General features: G+C 38.5%; 2 protein-coding genes across 8 annotated transcripts in view; one reads left to right on the top strand and one right to left on the bottom strand.

The window, feature by feature from the left end:
• The first annotated feature begins 2385 nt into the window (after nucleotides 1–2385).
• cxcr5 (chemokine (C-X-C motif) receptor 5) lies at nucleotides 2386–5371 on the top strand. Its single transcript, XM_084123698.1, has 2 exons — nucleotides 2386–2525; nucleotides 3320–5371. Exons 1-2 carry the CDS (start codon nucleotides 2493–2495, stop codon nucleotides 4397–4399), a joined length of 1113 nt encoding a protein of 370 aa, XP_083979824.1. The 5' UTR covers nucleotides 2386–2492; the 3' UTR covers nucleotides 4400–5371.
• Nucleotides 5372–5522: 151 nt separating this feature from the next.
• bcl9l (bcl9 like) overlaps nucleotides 5523–15470 on the bottom strand; it is a 57807-nt gene continuing 47859 nt past the window's right edge. For all 7 annotated transcript variants that reach the window (XM_084123695.1, XM_084123690.1, XM_084123696.1 and 4 more), the window contains 5 exons: nucleotides 11353–11527; nucleotides 10972–11056; nucleotides 8147–10571; nucleotides 7363–7620; nucleotides 5523–7192 (listed from right to left, as the gene is read on the bottom strand). In XM_084123695.1, coding sequence (XP_083979821.1) covers nucleotides 5967–7192; nucleotides 7363–7620; nucleotides 8147–10571; nucleotides 10972–11056; nucleotides 11353–11527 — 4169 coding nt within the window. In that variant the 3' untranslated portion in view covers nucleotides 5523–5966. The remainder of the gene's footprint in view (nucleotides 7193–7362; nucleotides 7621–8146; nucleotides 10572–10971; nucleotides 11057–11352; nucleotides 11528–15470) is intronic.

The raw sequence follows: 15470 nt of genomic DNA, 5'->3' as shown, positions 1-15470 counted from the left end.
ATCATTAATATTTATAATTAATCATAATTTGAATTGTGTGACCTTCGTTAATTTTGTCAACTTAAATGCAGGGTTGGACCTGTTGGGTCAATGTTTTGTTTTTTTCAGTGTTGGGGTAGTTTTTGTGCAACCAAGCTCTTGGGTCAGACGTAACAACCCAGTTATTTATCAAGACTTTTTTTGCATCCTCTAAACACAAAAAATCTACTGTCCAAAAACATTAACTGTTCCTTACTTTATTATTATAATTTAAACATTTGGTAAATGGTAAAGTAATTAAATAATTATGGGAATTATGTAGTGACCAAAGTGCAGTTCCTTTTCCTTTTATTATCTGCTCTTACTCTTTAATTGAAAAAAAAAAAAAAAAAAAAAAAATTATATATATATATATATATATATATATATATATATATATATATATATATATATAAATCAGTTGCAATTGCATTTCAGTAAAGTAATTAATAGGTTTATATTTGTTTACTTTTATATATCCATATTTGCCCACAAATGTTTTTTGTATGTCGGCAGCCTAACTGCCAAAGCCAAAGTTGAAGTGGAGATTTCTGTAACCAAGCCAGATAACTGAGAAATAAGTAGGTGCAAAAGTTGCGGTCAGCCAGGTGCTAAAAAACAATAGGCTACAAGAAAAATGATCAAAATGTAAGAGTACCCTTTAGTGTTCTAAAAAAAATAGTATACTTAAACACAATTTATTTGTATGTACTTGTATAACTATAAATGTATTTGTGGCGCACTATAAATTGGTATACTTAAAAAATCGGAACAACTAATTTTGTACTAAATACAACTTTACCTCTAAAAAGTACTACTAAATGCATTTTAGCTGTCCAAAAGCAGTGCTGAAGTTCAGCTAAAGTTGTATTTAATATACTTGTTTGTAAAGTGGAACTTGTTTGTTAAGTATCCAAGGATACTTAAGTACACTATAAATAAGTTTTGAAACGCAGAATTGACTCAGCATAAACTTCAAATGTATTTTTGTGACAGTACAATTCCAATTCAATTACACTGCAAGAGTGTTGAACATACATTAACATTATACTGATAACAAACTTTTAGTGATTTTAAAACACATTGCAATGGCATTTCAAGTAAACTTGAAGTGTGCTAATGGCATCATCAAAAGATGTGTTTGGAAATTCTGCCTTTCCAGCACCTGTTAGCAGAAACAAACTAGATGCTTCAGTTCTACCTCACATTTTCGTTTGGATTTGAAATATGGTGAGACTTGCGTCTTTAGCTGCAATGAGTTTCCAGACTCTAAAGGTTTCCTTTTGACAAATGTGCCAAATCTGCAACACAGATTCCCAATAGTGTGCAGTCGCGAGTTCAGTTGTTTAGCAAAAGTACAGAAAAACTGATTGTTGGTGAGTGTGATTGCATTGACTTGATGGCGTGTTCGAAACATAGATCAAGAATAGCAGTCTGACATGCTAACTTCTGGTTCAACCAATGGTAGGACGTTGGGGTCAATGGGGGTCAAGTTTAGCTTCGGCAGTTACAGTGTTTTCAAGTCATGTCTTAGATAAAATGCACATGTCAGCACAACTTGTAATTATGAGTTTTGGCAACTGGATTTTCTTAAGAGTTTCCGAGTTAGGTGCGTGACGGTGAGAAAACATGTCAGAGGCAATGGATGCAGAGTCTGCCTATAGTGAAACAAACCCTATGCCGAAATCTATTTAAAATAGGCCTACATTTATTTCATACTACACCTACAAACCCATTGATATATTTACTGGCATTGAGACTTACTGATATAAATATTATATACAAACTTTATTTGGAGTTTTTATTTAGTTATTTCCCGATGCACATTTCTTAATTTGATTTGATTTTGATTTGATTACTTTATTATTGATTACTATTATTTATTAATATTAAGCCTATGTGTTTAATATCACTATTAGTAAAGATAGTATATCATTTAAATGCAAGATATTTAAAGTGTACCTATGTACTTGCAATAGTTCCACTTTAACACAATCAACTATAGGCCTACTTAAGAATATCTGTAGTTGGACCTCAGCACTATTTCCAGATAACTAAAGTGCATTAAATACAAAATTAATTGTTCCAATAGCAGACTTTAAGTAAACTAATTTAGTAAAGTACAGTTGCAGGGTATTTTTATGTAAATGTATACAAAATAAATGTATTTCAAATAGATTTTAGTATATTTATTTATTGGGTAGTGTGTATACCGATACGGAATAAATCTGACTGAATAGCAGGAGAGTGGGGGATGTGTTGCTCTGCAAAGGAAATGTGTGGGCTTAATTGTTTTTTTCTAAAGAATTCAAATAAGGTAAGTTTGAGGTCTTGAGGAGGTAAATTTTAAAGAGGCGTGTCTTGACAATCTGAGCGCAAATCATGGGTCGTTGATCAGAGGTTTTATCACCCGGAGTGGACGAGGACACACATTTCTGAGACAATAGTATAGTCATCCACATCAGGACAAAAACATGGATCAAATAACTGACAAAGTCACTTTCAATGTGAGTATTTCTAAACTCTCAATGCATTTTTAGGAAATTACAGTATGGTAGTCATCACTGATTTAATTCACATCCTGTGGAAACAAAACAAGCTCTATCAATTAGAAAAATATACAATTATGAACTGATTTGTACATTTTGAGAAAAAAAAGGTTTTTAATAACAACATGATCAATTTGTTATTATTATTATTATTATTATTGGTATTATAGATACAAAATGATCAGTTTACATCTCCACAATAAATATTTTCTAGAAGTTTTCCCATGAATCATTTTATTTGTCATAACTACTTTTTTGCTACTATTACTGTTTATTATTATTATTAATTGTATTATTTATAATTATTTCCATTTATTTTATTTTCAAATACGGAGAAAAAAAAGGAAGTGAACACTTCCTTTAAATAGCTTCCTCTAAATGCCACAGGTGGATATAAAACTGCTTTGCTTTATGCAACAAATTATTTTTTTTATTTTTTTATTGTTAAAAATGCCCCCTAAGGCCCTATTAACAATAAGGTCCTATCACTTTGGATAAAAACATTTGCTAAATGCATAAATGAAAGTCTTTGTTGTCTGTTTTAATTCTGGATTTGATTTAGAAATGTATCAAAAACTGTGGTAATCAAATGAAGTTCTAAAACTAACATTTTAATAATAAATAAATTGCAAATGATTAAGCAAAAAGCTTTAATGATTCAAATTATATAAAAATTATTTAGATCTTTTTTGGAAGGCATCTTTAAATATTGCAACTTGCAAGTCAATTGTTGACATTCCTGAAATGTGTAGTTTCAGAATTATCTGGATGAATTTGATTATGCAAATGTGACAGAAGGACCTGATGGAGTCGAGCGGTACACCTGTGGCAACGAAAATAACCCACTGCATCTGTTTCGCACTGTGTTCCAACCCCTTGTCTATGGTGTGGTGTTTCTCCTGGGCTTAACTGGAAATGGTCTCCTCTTGACAGTTCTGCTAAAACGGCGGAACAACCTGCGCATCACAGAGATCTATCTGCTACATCTGGCCCTGGCTGACCTGCTCCTCCTCTTCACTCTTCCATTCGCGGTAACTTATGGAGTAACCGGGTGGCTTTTTGGAAACTTTCTGTGCAAGCTATTGGGCCTCATCAATCGCCTCAACCTGGTGTGTGGGAGTTTGCTTTTGGCATGCATCGGTTTCGATCGCTACCTCGCCATTGTGCACGCCATCCCCAGTCTCCAGGCCCGTCGGCCTAGGACCGTTCACCTCACCTGTGCGGTGCTCTGGCTCATCTGCCTATCTGTGACCATTCCCAACATGGTGTTCCTGTCCGTGAAGGAAGAGAACAACTCTACCAGGATCTCTTGTTCTTACCACAACCATGGCATACATGCAAGCAACTGGTTGTTGGTCAGCCGCTTTCTCACACACCTACTGTGCTTCATCCTGCCTCTGGTGATCATGGGGTACTGCTACACTTCTATAATCATCACTCTTTGCCAAAGCCAGAGAAGTCTGGAGAAACAGGGAGCAATTCGGTTGGCCCTACTGGTTACAATGGTTTTCTGCCTGTGTTGGCTGCCGTATAACATCACCGTTTTCATTGATACCCTGGTGATTATAGGGGTTATGCCTGAGCAGGGATGCCATGGTCGAGCCTCACGGGAACGGGCGCTGATAGTGACGGAGAGTATTGGTTTTTCCCATTGTTGTCTGAATCCAATCCTGTACGCCTTCATAGGGGTCCGTTTCCGAAGAGACCTCCTGCATTTGCTAGCAAAAACAAAGTGTCTGCGTGTATGCCTGTCAGGTCTGCAAAGAAAAAGTCTTAACAGGATGTCGGTCACAGAGGCCATTACTACCACAACAAGCAACCAATACATTTAAAAGCAGCTGAGCGTTTTTGTAATTATTGTTTTTCTGGCAAGAAAATGTAACCTTTAATAGGTTAAAAAATACCATACGTCCCCAGTTGATTACGTTAATAATTGCAACAACAACAACAACAAAAAAAAAAAAAAAAAAATGTATTACAAGTTTTCTGAAATGCTATGTTTAAATATGCAAACAAGGCGTTATCTAATTAAATATGCATTGGATAAAACCAGGTTCAAAATTCTTGTTTCATTTTTTATATATATTAGAGTCAAAGGTTTTTACTGAGGGGATTTTGGATATCTCTCTTTTATCACTCCATAAATCAGAAAATACTGTCAACAGCCAGAAATAAATAACTTTTTACCCTTTTTTTAGGAATAAAATGTTGTATAAAATCAGGAAAATTATATATGAACAAACCCCTCTGTAAGACTATAAATAAGAATTAAACTGTAAAGTTTGGTGTAAGTGCTACTGAAGTGGAGATTTCTGGCTCAATGTAGGAGGAAAAACTCATTTTGAGAAAATGGCCTTTAAATATATATATACAGCAAATGAAACCTACAGATGCAAATAGATAAAGTGCTCTAAAAAAGATACAGTTAAAAGTGTATTTTGGATGTTTTCTTTCCACTAGTCTGAAAAAACACTTTATGAAAAGCCAAAAAGCCCAAAATCTCAAAATTGACAGATGCATGAAAACACTGTTTTTGCCTGTAGTGTCTCGCCTTGCCAGCTATGAGCTGTACAGATCACTGAGCCAATGACTGGAAACATGACTGAAAGCACATATGTGAGTGTATGAAATGGGGACAATCTGTTAGTCAAAGAATGAATTTCATTAATAAGCAAAACAGAGCATCATCCCTAAACTGCTATAATGTTTTGCATTGTGTTTTGAATGGATTATTATTAAATATGAGATCAATTGTTATGTTACAAATAACTGGAAATAAAACAGTCTAATATAGATTGATCTAATGGTGTCTTGAATTTTTTTGTAATGTGATCGCCGGTCAAAATATCCCCTTATACACATCAAAGAAGGCAAACACAAAGTAGCTGAACAGATTTTTTTTTTTTTTCATATTTGTTATTTAGATTTCTAATAAAACACAGTATACAGAACAGTTGCAAACAAGCACAAATTGCATATTATTTACAGCAACTATATATATATATATATATATATATATATATATACTGTATATATATATATTATATTTATATATAGATATTTATATATTACCTTCCACAACAGTTTGGTAGCCAGAATGTAATTAGAACATAGAAACCCAGAGGCTATTTTCCTTTAACCTTTGCAATCAAACACACTGATCTCAAATATACATATTTTACAAATATCTTAAAAAATGGCTTCAGATTTTACTTAACTGTTATGATAACCCTCAACAGTTGCATTTTCTCCCAATGTTATCTTCAGCATCAAGAGATTGTTACTTAAACCAAAGTTTTTAGCATTTTATTGCCACAGTTAGTCAAAGGCAATAAAAACATCCAAATGAGAAATAGCCATTAAGAAACAAGGTTTTTACAGTATTACAGATAAGCTAGTTTAAAAGGGCATGTTGGCCATACTTCCAGGCACGTAGCCCAATGGGCTGTCCAGTGACATGCTCCGTTGTCTAAGACTTTGGGGGCCCATCATGCCAGACTGTGAATGTGGAGGTCCCATCATAGGTCCTTGGGGGGACATGAGGGCACCCTGCTGGCCAAAGTGCTCCCCAGGGAGAGCCATGCCCCGCTGCTTAGCCTGCATCATCATCAGATTCTGCTGAGCCATAAGATTATGAGGGTGCTGCTGTGGAGACAGCATGCCACGGGGAGGGTGGGACGGGTGTTGTAAGAGGTTATTGGCCATCATGGCCTGCTGTTGCTGATGGTGGTGTTGTTGCTGAAGCTGCTGTTGAGGAGACATGCCTGTCCTGCCCATCATGTGCCCTGGGTGGCATATGGGCCCCATCCCACCTCCTGATCCCATGCCCCTGGAGCCAATCTGAGGCATGCCCATACCTTGGCGCATCCCACAATGTGAGTGTGAAGGGTGTAGGGGCAACTGTTGCTCAGCCATCATATTCTGTAGGTTAGCAATATGGGGGTTGGAGGAGGGGATGTTGCTATGGGGAGGTCCAGATGAGGAGAGCTGTTTGAGCAGTTGAGCAGAAGAAGCCTGTGGAGGCGGTTGGCCCTGGTGAGGATTTTGCTGCGGATGGGACATGGCTTCACTCTTGGGGAAGTACTGTAGGGTGCTGCTGGGCTTGTCTGCAGGAATGATACGGGAAAGATCAAACTCAGGAATGCCTGTATGCGAGGGCCTGATGACCTCACTTAGGTCTGGACCATCACCCATGGACATTGATGTAAAAGTGTCTGGTTGGTGAGGAGGCCGCTGGTGAGACATGCCTTTACTTAGAAGATGCATCTGTTGGGGTGGTAAGACCTCATCAGGACGCTGAGGGTACTGCTGCCCCATACCACCAATAGGGGAGTGAAGGGGTCCCTGCATACGAGGGAATCCTCCCATCTGGTTTTGGGGGTGCATTGGGGAAACATTACAGGGCCCTATTCCATCTGGAGGTCCACCTCCCATTATTGCTGAGGTCATTCCTGGTATTCCCATAGGGTTAGGGGATGGGAGCATAGGTCCTGTGGGATCATGGGATAGCTGCGGGCCTCCTTGGAGAACCATTCCCATTGGACTTTGCGGACCACTGTGAGGTCCCATTGAACCCTGCGAGGAGAGGAGCATCTGTGTAGACTGGTGATTTCCCATGTTGCCTACTGAAAAAGAGATAACATGTAATGCTGTTAATGAATAACTTCTCTAATAAAGACAGAAAGCAATTGAAGGTAAAATAATATAAATAGGCATCAAACGTTTATTATAGTATAATTTCCATGATGCATTGAGTTCTGGATTCTAAAACAGGTGACCTGTCTAAAATCTGTACCTGACATGTTCATTCCAGGTAGGAGGGGTCTATCGGGTAGCATCTCATCATCTGATGTAGCGATTGTTTTGATGGCGTCATGGTAGAGCGGAGTGGAGCTAGGCATGGCATACTTTGACATTTGAGACATTATAAGGGATAGAGGATTCTGGGAGGGAGGGGCATCTGGTGAGGATGTGAAAGGCATGCTAGGATTGATAGAGTTGGTAGGCTGACTGATGGGGGTTGAGTTGGAACTCCTAGGTGGCAGGGACATACCTAATGTAAACAAACAAATGGTAGAAGACTTGTAAATCATGTAAAAGAGCAAAAATATACCAAAAATTTGTTTTCATATTTCTATGAATGAACAAAGAAAATAGATGTCTGCACACTGAAATTGCAGCTCCAAAGGGTTTTACCAAACAGTGCAACTTTTAAAGAATTTCAAGTTTGTATTTTTTTTTCTAGGTGTTATTTCTTTGTCACATGTGTGTGTCTAATTAATTGTCACATGACTCTGTGTGTGTTTCCAATCTTTGTTATCGCCTGTGCTTATCAAGAATTGAGTCTCACTCCACAATGGTATTGTGCCTGATGAAGATCTGGCTGGTTGAAAAATTGCACTGTTTGGTAATTAAACTCTTTGGAGCTGCAATTTCAGTGTGTCACTGTGGACATCTATTTTCTTTGTTAATTGTTGCTGTTTTGTTGTCCTGCACCTGAGCCAAATTTGGTTTTGGCTTTTGATGTGCACACATTTTTTTTTATCATTTTGATTCATATTTCTAAGAATTTTTTTTACCTGTATCAGTGGAGCTGCTCCCTCCATTGCCTGCGACTTTGACACTAGGAGGCCCTCCAGGGCTAGGCATAGCAGTCTTGGGTGAGGCAGTCCAGCCAGGTGAAGCAACAGGCATGGTTGGAGATTTAAGGTGTCCTGGGGAGCCAGATGGTGAGCGAAGACCAAGAGAAGGGCCTATTACCTGGGGGGACTTGATAGAGGTGGAAGAGGGTGTTCCAGCCCCAGAGGCTGCTGGTAGAGGAGGGTGAGATGGACCACTCTGTGGTAACTGGCTGGGTGATTTCAGGCCTGCTGCAGAGGGTGAAGGCATGAGGGGTGATGGCTCCTGGCTAAGAGAAGGCGATTTAAGCTGGTGAGATGGCGGTATAGCTGGGGAACCCATTGGGTTAACACTAATGGGCAGGTCAGGAGGGTGTCGGGCACCAAGGTCTGTACCCCTTGAGCCAGAGTTTATGGGAATGTGACTAAGTCTTGAGGTGCTGCTCATGTGGGGAGGACCTGGCTGGTCTGGTCCAAACATATCAGAGCATGGCTGCTGCATGTATAAGCCATCACCTTGACTACCAGGAAAGGAGCTCTGATTGGGGTATTGAAGAGGTCCATCTTGCCCAGGGATCATTCCTTTGTTAGAACTACCCCGGCCATTCTGTGAAGCCCTAATGCGGGAAATGTCTTCAGGGTTCAACATCTCTCCAAGCTGTCCGCCAATTCCAGGACCTCCCCTCAGCTTCTGAGCCAACAACTGCTGCTGCTGTGGATTCATATTCATGCCCATATTTATATTGAGGTTACCCCCTAAAGGAGAGTCAACTATGTCTCTCATTGTGGGGCCATCACTGCCTACTCCACCAATAGGAGAGCCCATTATAGTCCGAGAACCAGGAAAGTCCATTGGATCGCCACGGGAGGGTGGGCCTCCTCCCATTCCAGGATTGGGAAAGCCTGGTCCCCCAGAGTTATCTATCATCCTAGGGCCTCCAAGCCCGGCCTGCTGCTGCTGCTGCTGCTGTCTGGATATTTGCTGCATGTCTAATCTATGGAGTCTGCGGAACATCTCTTCCCGTGTCATAGGGCGATCCAAATCACCTTGAAAGTGCTGGGGAGGTCCCCCAGGACCCCCTGGAGGATAGCACCCATGAAATGGGCCTCCACCACCCATGTTTGGAGGCATTTCCTCTAACCAACCCATGCCTGGCCTTGGAGGTCTCTGAGGCCCCAACCCCTCGATACCTAGAACTCCTCCAGGGCTTTCTGTGTAAACCCCCCCACCTGAAGGACCTCGCATCTGTCCAAGAAACCTTGGCCCTCGAGGACCTTCCTGATGCATGTCCATTATTCGTGAATTCCCTCCCATTCCGCCCCCTACCATTGGCCCTGGCCCCCACTGTTGATCAACAGGTTTACTGTGATATGGTGGTGGGGGACCCCTCATTAGCATTGGAGGTCCCCCAGGCATGCCCATTTCTGGGATCATGCGGAAATGCTGGGGATGTTGGTGGGGGTTAATCTCGTGTTGCCGCCTTTTCTCCTGGTAGTACTCTTCTTGTAGCTTCCTCCAAGCTAGCTGCTCTGGTGTTACACCCTCAGGTCCAAGAAGGGGCCCCATGTCTAACCCTGAGGGTGAGGAGAGGTGGTGAGAATGTGGTGGCATACTATGGTGTGGGCCCATCAGCGAGTCATCCAATCCAGGGCCACCAAGATTTTGTGTCTGTGAGATGATGGACTGTAATGGCTCCTCATACTTTTTCATTACACTGACATGGGGCATACTAGCATTGTTGCTATGGCAAACACCAGCATTCCCTCCACCATTCTCACCATCTTCTAAACCCCTACCCCCATCATTACTATTATTGTTGTTGACATTAGGTGTGCCATTAGGATTGCCATTAGGACCTCTTGGTTCTTCATGGCCAGCACCGGCTCCACTTCGGAGAAGCAACCTCTCAATGTCTCGAAGAGTCTGCAAAGAGCGTTCACGATGTTCCAGCTGCTCCTTAGAGAGGCCATCTGTGTTTCCTGGCCCTCCACGTTGGGCCAGTTCACTCTGACGGAGTACAGATAAAGCAGAGGGACTTGAGGAAGGAGACACACCTGCACCATGGTGGGGAATTGTACCTGGTCTGTCCACTCCTTCTGTTCCTGAAACCCCTGCAGACTGTGGACCTGAACTTCCTGGGCCCAGTGAATGAACTGCAGAGCGGCTGTTGCTGCTTGATGTTCCTCCTCCTCTGTGGGTTTGGGCTGGCTCACTGTCTGGATGGCCTGTGGAAGAAGGAGTACTGGTGCCAGGAAGGTGTCCCCCCACAACTCCACCAACGGAAGCTGGCCGGGGTGTACCACTTTGGGATTTGGGTGTGCCAATGGGTGGACTGTGACTAGAGCTGATCTCTGTTAGGTTGGTGAGTTTTCCAACAGCAGTAGACTGCTCAGAGAAATACAAAAAAAAAAAAAAAAAAAAAAAAACAGGATAAGAAAGAAGGACAGGGGTGGGGGTGCTGTTAATGCCATCATTAGTCTCAGCTCAATACATCACAACAGACTTCAACTATACTGTTTCTCATCAAAATAGAAACAGGAACAAAGATGAGCATTGTGATTTAAATAGCCATTTAAACAAATACAATGTTTCACGCCATGCAGCACCTGCAAGTGTAGGTGTTATGATAAATTTTTTCCACTCTACTTTGCATTTTAAGAGCATATACATATGGATCATGATAACAAACATAAACAAACCCATATAGCCTAATCATTTTATAATCTAACATAACAAAAATATGCAGTCATGTATGTACACTGTATGTCTATATGTAAAGACAGACCTGGTCCAGCTTAGTACGAGGGACATTCTGCTGATGATACAAGAGGATAGAGTCTGTATGGCCATGCATCACTGCTTCTGCAGCGCTGCAGAAAAATAGAATAGTTTGTTAACAAAATAATTGTTTCCTATTATTTGCATAGTTTTCTATTCAATCATGTGACAATTGCTTGTAAAAGCACACTCCTACATCCGTCACAAGAGTGTGGTGGAAAATTGTCTGCTACGTTATTACGTGCATATAAGCTCCTTTGTTGTGGCTTTCTCAAACATTTCCGGCTTAAACATGGCAATTTATGGTAAATATCCCATTTGTTCATTTAAAAATGAGACTGTCAAGCTGCAGGGTCTATTAGGACAGAAAAAAAGCAGTCATACTGACCTGTTGGCTAGGCTGGTGGTGAAGACATACACTACTTGCTGAGGGGGTCGAGGATGCATATCTGTGCGAATACTGGGTCCATGGCCAGAACCTAATCCTGGACCTCCTGGATCACTAACATGGCCTGTGGCCGATGAAACAGAGTGGCCCTGACTGGGGCACATAACATGCTCACCTGAGCAAGTGTTGAAAAAGAAAGAGAAGGATAGAAGAAAGATAAAAAATAAAAGGTGTATGAGTGAAACAAATAATTAACTCAGCAAACAAATTGAGTCACTTGTAAATGTCCGTGCCCAACCATCTTTTTTTTTTAAAATGTGAGAAGCAATAATAATTCTTATTTATGAAATAAATATGAATTATTATTTATTTATTATTATTTAAATATTAATAATAAATAAATATTAAAAATATCAGAACATTGTCTGATACAAGTGATTTTGTAGTTTTTGTAGCACTCATTTTTATAGTTAAAAAATAAAGATTATAGCTCGGCTGTTAGTGTTTAAGTGAAAATATGATGCTTGTGATTGCTAATTGTTACACAATCTGAAAAGTTTCAGACTCACTGGTTTATTATATCAGTATCTTGTATGCATTACCGCTCACATAGTCTACTTTTACAAAAAAGCTCAGTGAAGGAGGTGCCATGATGGCATCAGTATGCGATTGTATCAGATAATAATACATGGTACCACAGTACTGAATGATTACCATATTAATACCATAGATTTCTTAATTCTTAGCATATATTATAACCCTTTCTAAAAAATGTTTGCAACTATAAAGATGTCAATCCAAAAACAGATGTTTGTTTACTACAAAAAATACAAACATATTCCAGAAAACCACAAGGAGGAGCTAAATCCCACAGAAAACTTCCCAGAGCTTCAGTTCCATTATGAACGTCTGATAGCTAAGCATTTACGTCATGAATTTATGTGGGCAGATATGAAACACTGAAGATTTGTACAAAATAGGCCATGTTCTGTCACATGAATGTCACAAGAAATGAATGGAAATCTAGTGGTAAATTTGTGAACAGAAGTTACAGCACACAAAATATTAGGAAACTTCGATTCATCCTAATGTCTTTCAAATTCTGATATGACTCAGGCAAGGTCAAGGTTACAGAGCTGGACATTTTTCTTAAAGGGCAACACCGAGCATGTTAGTGGTGTTATGTTGCCCTTGTGCAGGTAATGTTTCACGACACACCTTCAGTCACGTGTCTATACACAGATAAGGGAAGCCGAGCTTACTTCACAAGAGGGGACAATAGCTCTGAAAGCTCAATATCATACCTTGCATGCAGTTCACATTATAATGTCAACATTACACTTTTTAATTTATAATATTTAATTTACTTTGCCAGATACAAATGGCATTATAAGCTGTGGTTGATAAAGGTCTTAAAAACCATACTAAATTTAATTGAATACCTTTACTGTCATTGTATACTTGTATACAACGAAATTAATAATACATCCTACAAATGCATACTAGTTCATTAAAAGTTCATCTTAAGCTAAAAACAACTTTGGAAAGGTGGGTAATTCAATGGTGTAGAAAAATATAATATATAAAAGCACATTATAGGAGTTTGTTGTCATTTGAATAACTATATGCCAATTGTGGCAGTCATGACAGAATTTTTAAGAGATATTTCAACGAATATCGCTCCAAAACGAAAAAAGGAGATTGAGGCATTAAGTTTCACAGCCTCCGTTACCATTCACTTTCATTGCGTCTTTTTTTCCCATACTGTACAATGACTGTCAATCACCAACACTTCTCTTTTGTGTTCCACAGAAAAGAGAAAGTCATACAGAATTAGACTTCATAGACATGAGGGTCTGTAAATGATGACAGAACTTTTTTTTTCCTTTTTTTTGGTTGAGCTATACCTTTAATACACATATTTCTGTTTTGTTTTTTGTTGTTGTTGTTTGTTTATTATGTGAAAAAGTCTTCATACAGTATAGTATGCCTCTTTCACAACTTTCACATCGTCTTCATTGAGAAGCGGTTTGGCTAAATCTTGAAGTCCTGAGAGGAATGTGCCCTGGTCATATTTGACCCCAAAATCAAAAGAAAAAAAGGTAACAATTTATTTTACATTGTCCTTGTTACACATGTTGCATGTAGTTACTATAGCAGTGCTATTCAAATGGTTTGTCTTAAAGTATATTAAAAACACCACACACACACACACACACACACACACACATATAAACAACATTAAAAACTTGACTTTCACCACAGTGCGTCAGCATAGATAAACTCAGCATGTTTTGATTCCCGCATCTTTGATATGATACATTACGCACTGCTGCATTTTATATATAACTTTGGTTACACTTTTTTTTTTTAAGGTGTCCTTATTACATTTTAATTATACATTTAAGTACTGAGTAATATTAATTAATAACATGTACTTACTATGGGTTTAGGGTTAGGATAAGGGTTTGGTTTAGGGTTAGTTGCATGTAATTATGCATAATTTGTTATTACTATAGCAAGTACATGTAATATGTGTAACAAAGACACTAAAATAAAGTGTTGCCATAACCTTTTTTCCCTTTTGGTACGTTAATTTTTAGTGGCATAAAAATGGTAGTGTCATTCATAACCATTATTATGGCTGTTTGTTTTTCATTCTGTTTTTTATTTTATTTTTGTCTTCAAATGGCTCTTTCTCAGCTCTACTCTGCACAGAATAGCAGGTAGCGCAGGGTGCACACACACACACACACACTCCAGGCTTGTGGTCACCAACTGACAGATGCACAGCCATGCTCGCAGACACAAATACACACAGTTTAATGTGAGGTGTTGCAGTGGAAAAGGAATAACATCTGACTGTTTTAACATCTGACAGTTGGCCAAGATCTAAATGATGTGTATTTTTAATAAAAGTAGTCATGTAATTATTATTGTGTAATATATATATATATATATATATATATATATATTACACACACCGGTCAGAAGTTTGGAAACATTACTAGTTTTAATGTTTTTGAAAGTAGTCTCATATGCTCATCAAGCCTGCATTGATTTGATCAAAAATATAGAAAAAAAACTATAATATTGTGAAATATTATTATACTGTAAAATAATGGTTGTCTATTTTTATATACTTTAAAATATAATTTATTTATGTGATGCAAAGCTGAATTTTCATCAGCCATTACTCCAGTCCTCAGTGTCACATGATCCTTCAGAAATCATTCTAATATGCTGATTTGATGCTCCGTTATCATCAATGCTGGAAACAGTTGTGCTGCTTAATATTTTTTGGAACCTGTGATACTTTTTTCAGGATGCATTGATGAATAAAAAGTTGTATTGCATGTATTATTTAAATATAAGTACAATGTAAAACATGTGTGTGCATAATAAGTGCATTGTATGAAATCATTAAAGTGATAGTTTACTTGATTGTTCGGTTGAGCTTCTGTTTAAGTTCACTGATCAATGTTTATATGTGAATGAAAGCCTAAATTCAATCTGTTCATCATATAAAGTGATTGTCTCTCTTCAGAAATTTTGGACTAAACCGCCCAATTCATATAGATTAGTTTTATGATCTCTTTAGGAACTTTTTAAAGCGTCAAAGTGATAGTTGCACAGACTGTCAATAGAGGGACAGAAATCTCTCAGATTTCATTAAAAATATCTTCATTTGTGTTTCAAAGATGACAACACATGACAATAAAGTTATAAAAAAAAAAAAATGTTGACAGAATTTTCATTTTTGGGTGAACTATCCGTTTAATTTAAATGTTAGTACATAGTAGTTAAAGACACTTAATATAAAGTGAGACCAAAAACTTTGCTAATGTCAATGTTACAATATGCTACAAAATATTAATAACTGTAGAAATGCATCATCACAGACTGTGAAAAGGGCCCATTTCCATGCTAAATAAACAACATTTCATTATTGTAATTGAGTTCAATCTTCTGTTTTTTTTTCTTCCAAATTCTGAAATACATATGTGAGCTGAATTACAACATTTAGCCTTTTTTCCCCACTGAATCAACAGGACTGCATGTTTTTATGACAACAACATCAAACAGATGTTCGTGCAAACAGTCTACAGGAAGAAACA

This window comes from Abramis brama (genome assembly GCF_963993115.1).
Source record: "Abramis brama genome assembly, chromosome: 9".
NCBI classification, from domain to species: Eukaryota; Metazoa; Chordata; class Actinopteri; order Cypriniformes; family Leuciscidae; genus Abramis; species Abramis brama.
This window is presented reverse-complemented; position numbering and strand designations above follow the sequence as displayed.

Bases quoted from the DNA above. Each gene is read 5' to 3' on its own strand.
- cxcr5 (XM_084123698.1), top strand. From the start codon at position 2,493: ATGGATCAAATAACTGACAAAGTCACTTTCAAT. The intron at 2,526-3,319 runs GTGAGTATTTCT...TGAAATGTGTAG, and splicing joins CTGACAAAGTCACTTTCAAT to TTTCAGAATTATCTGGATGA.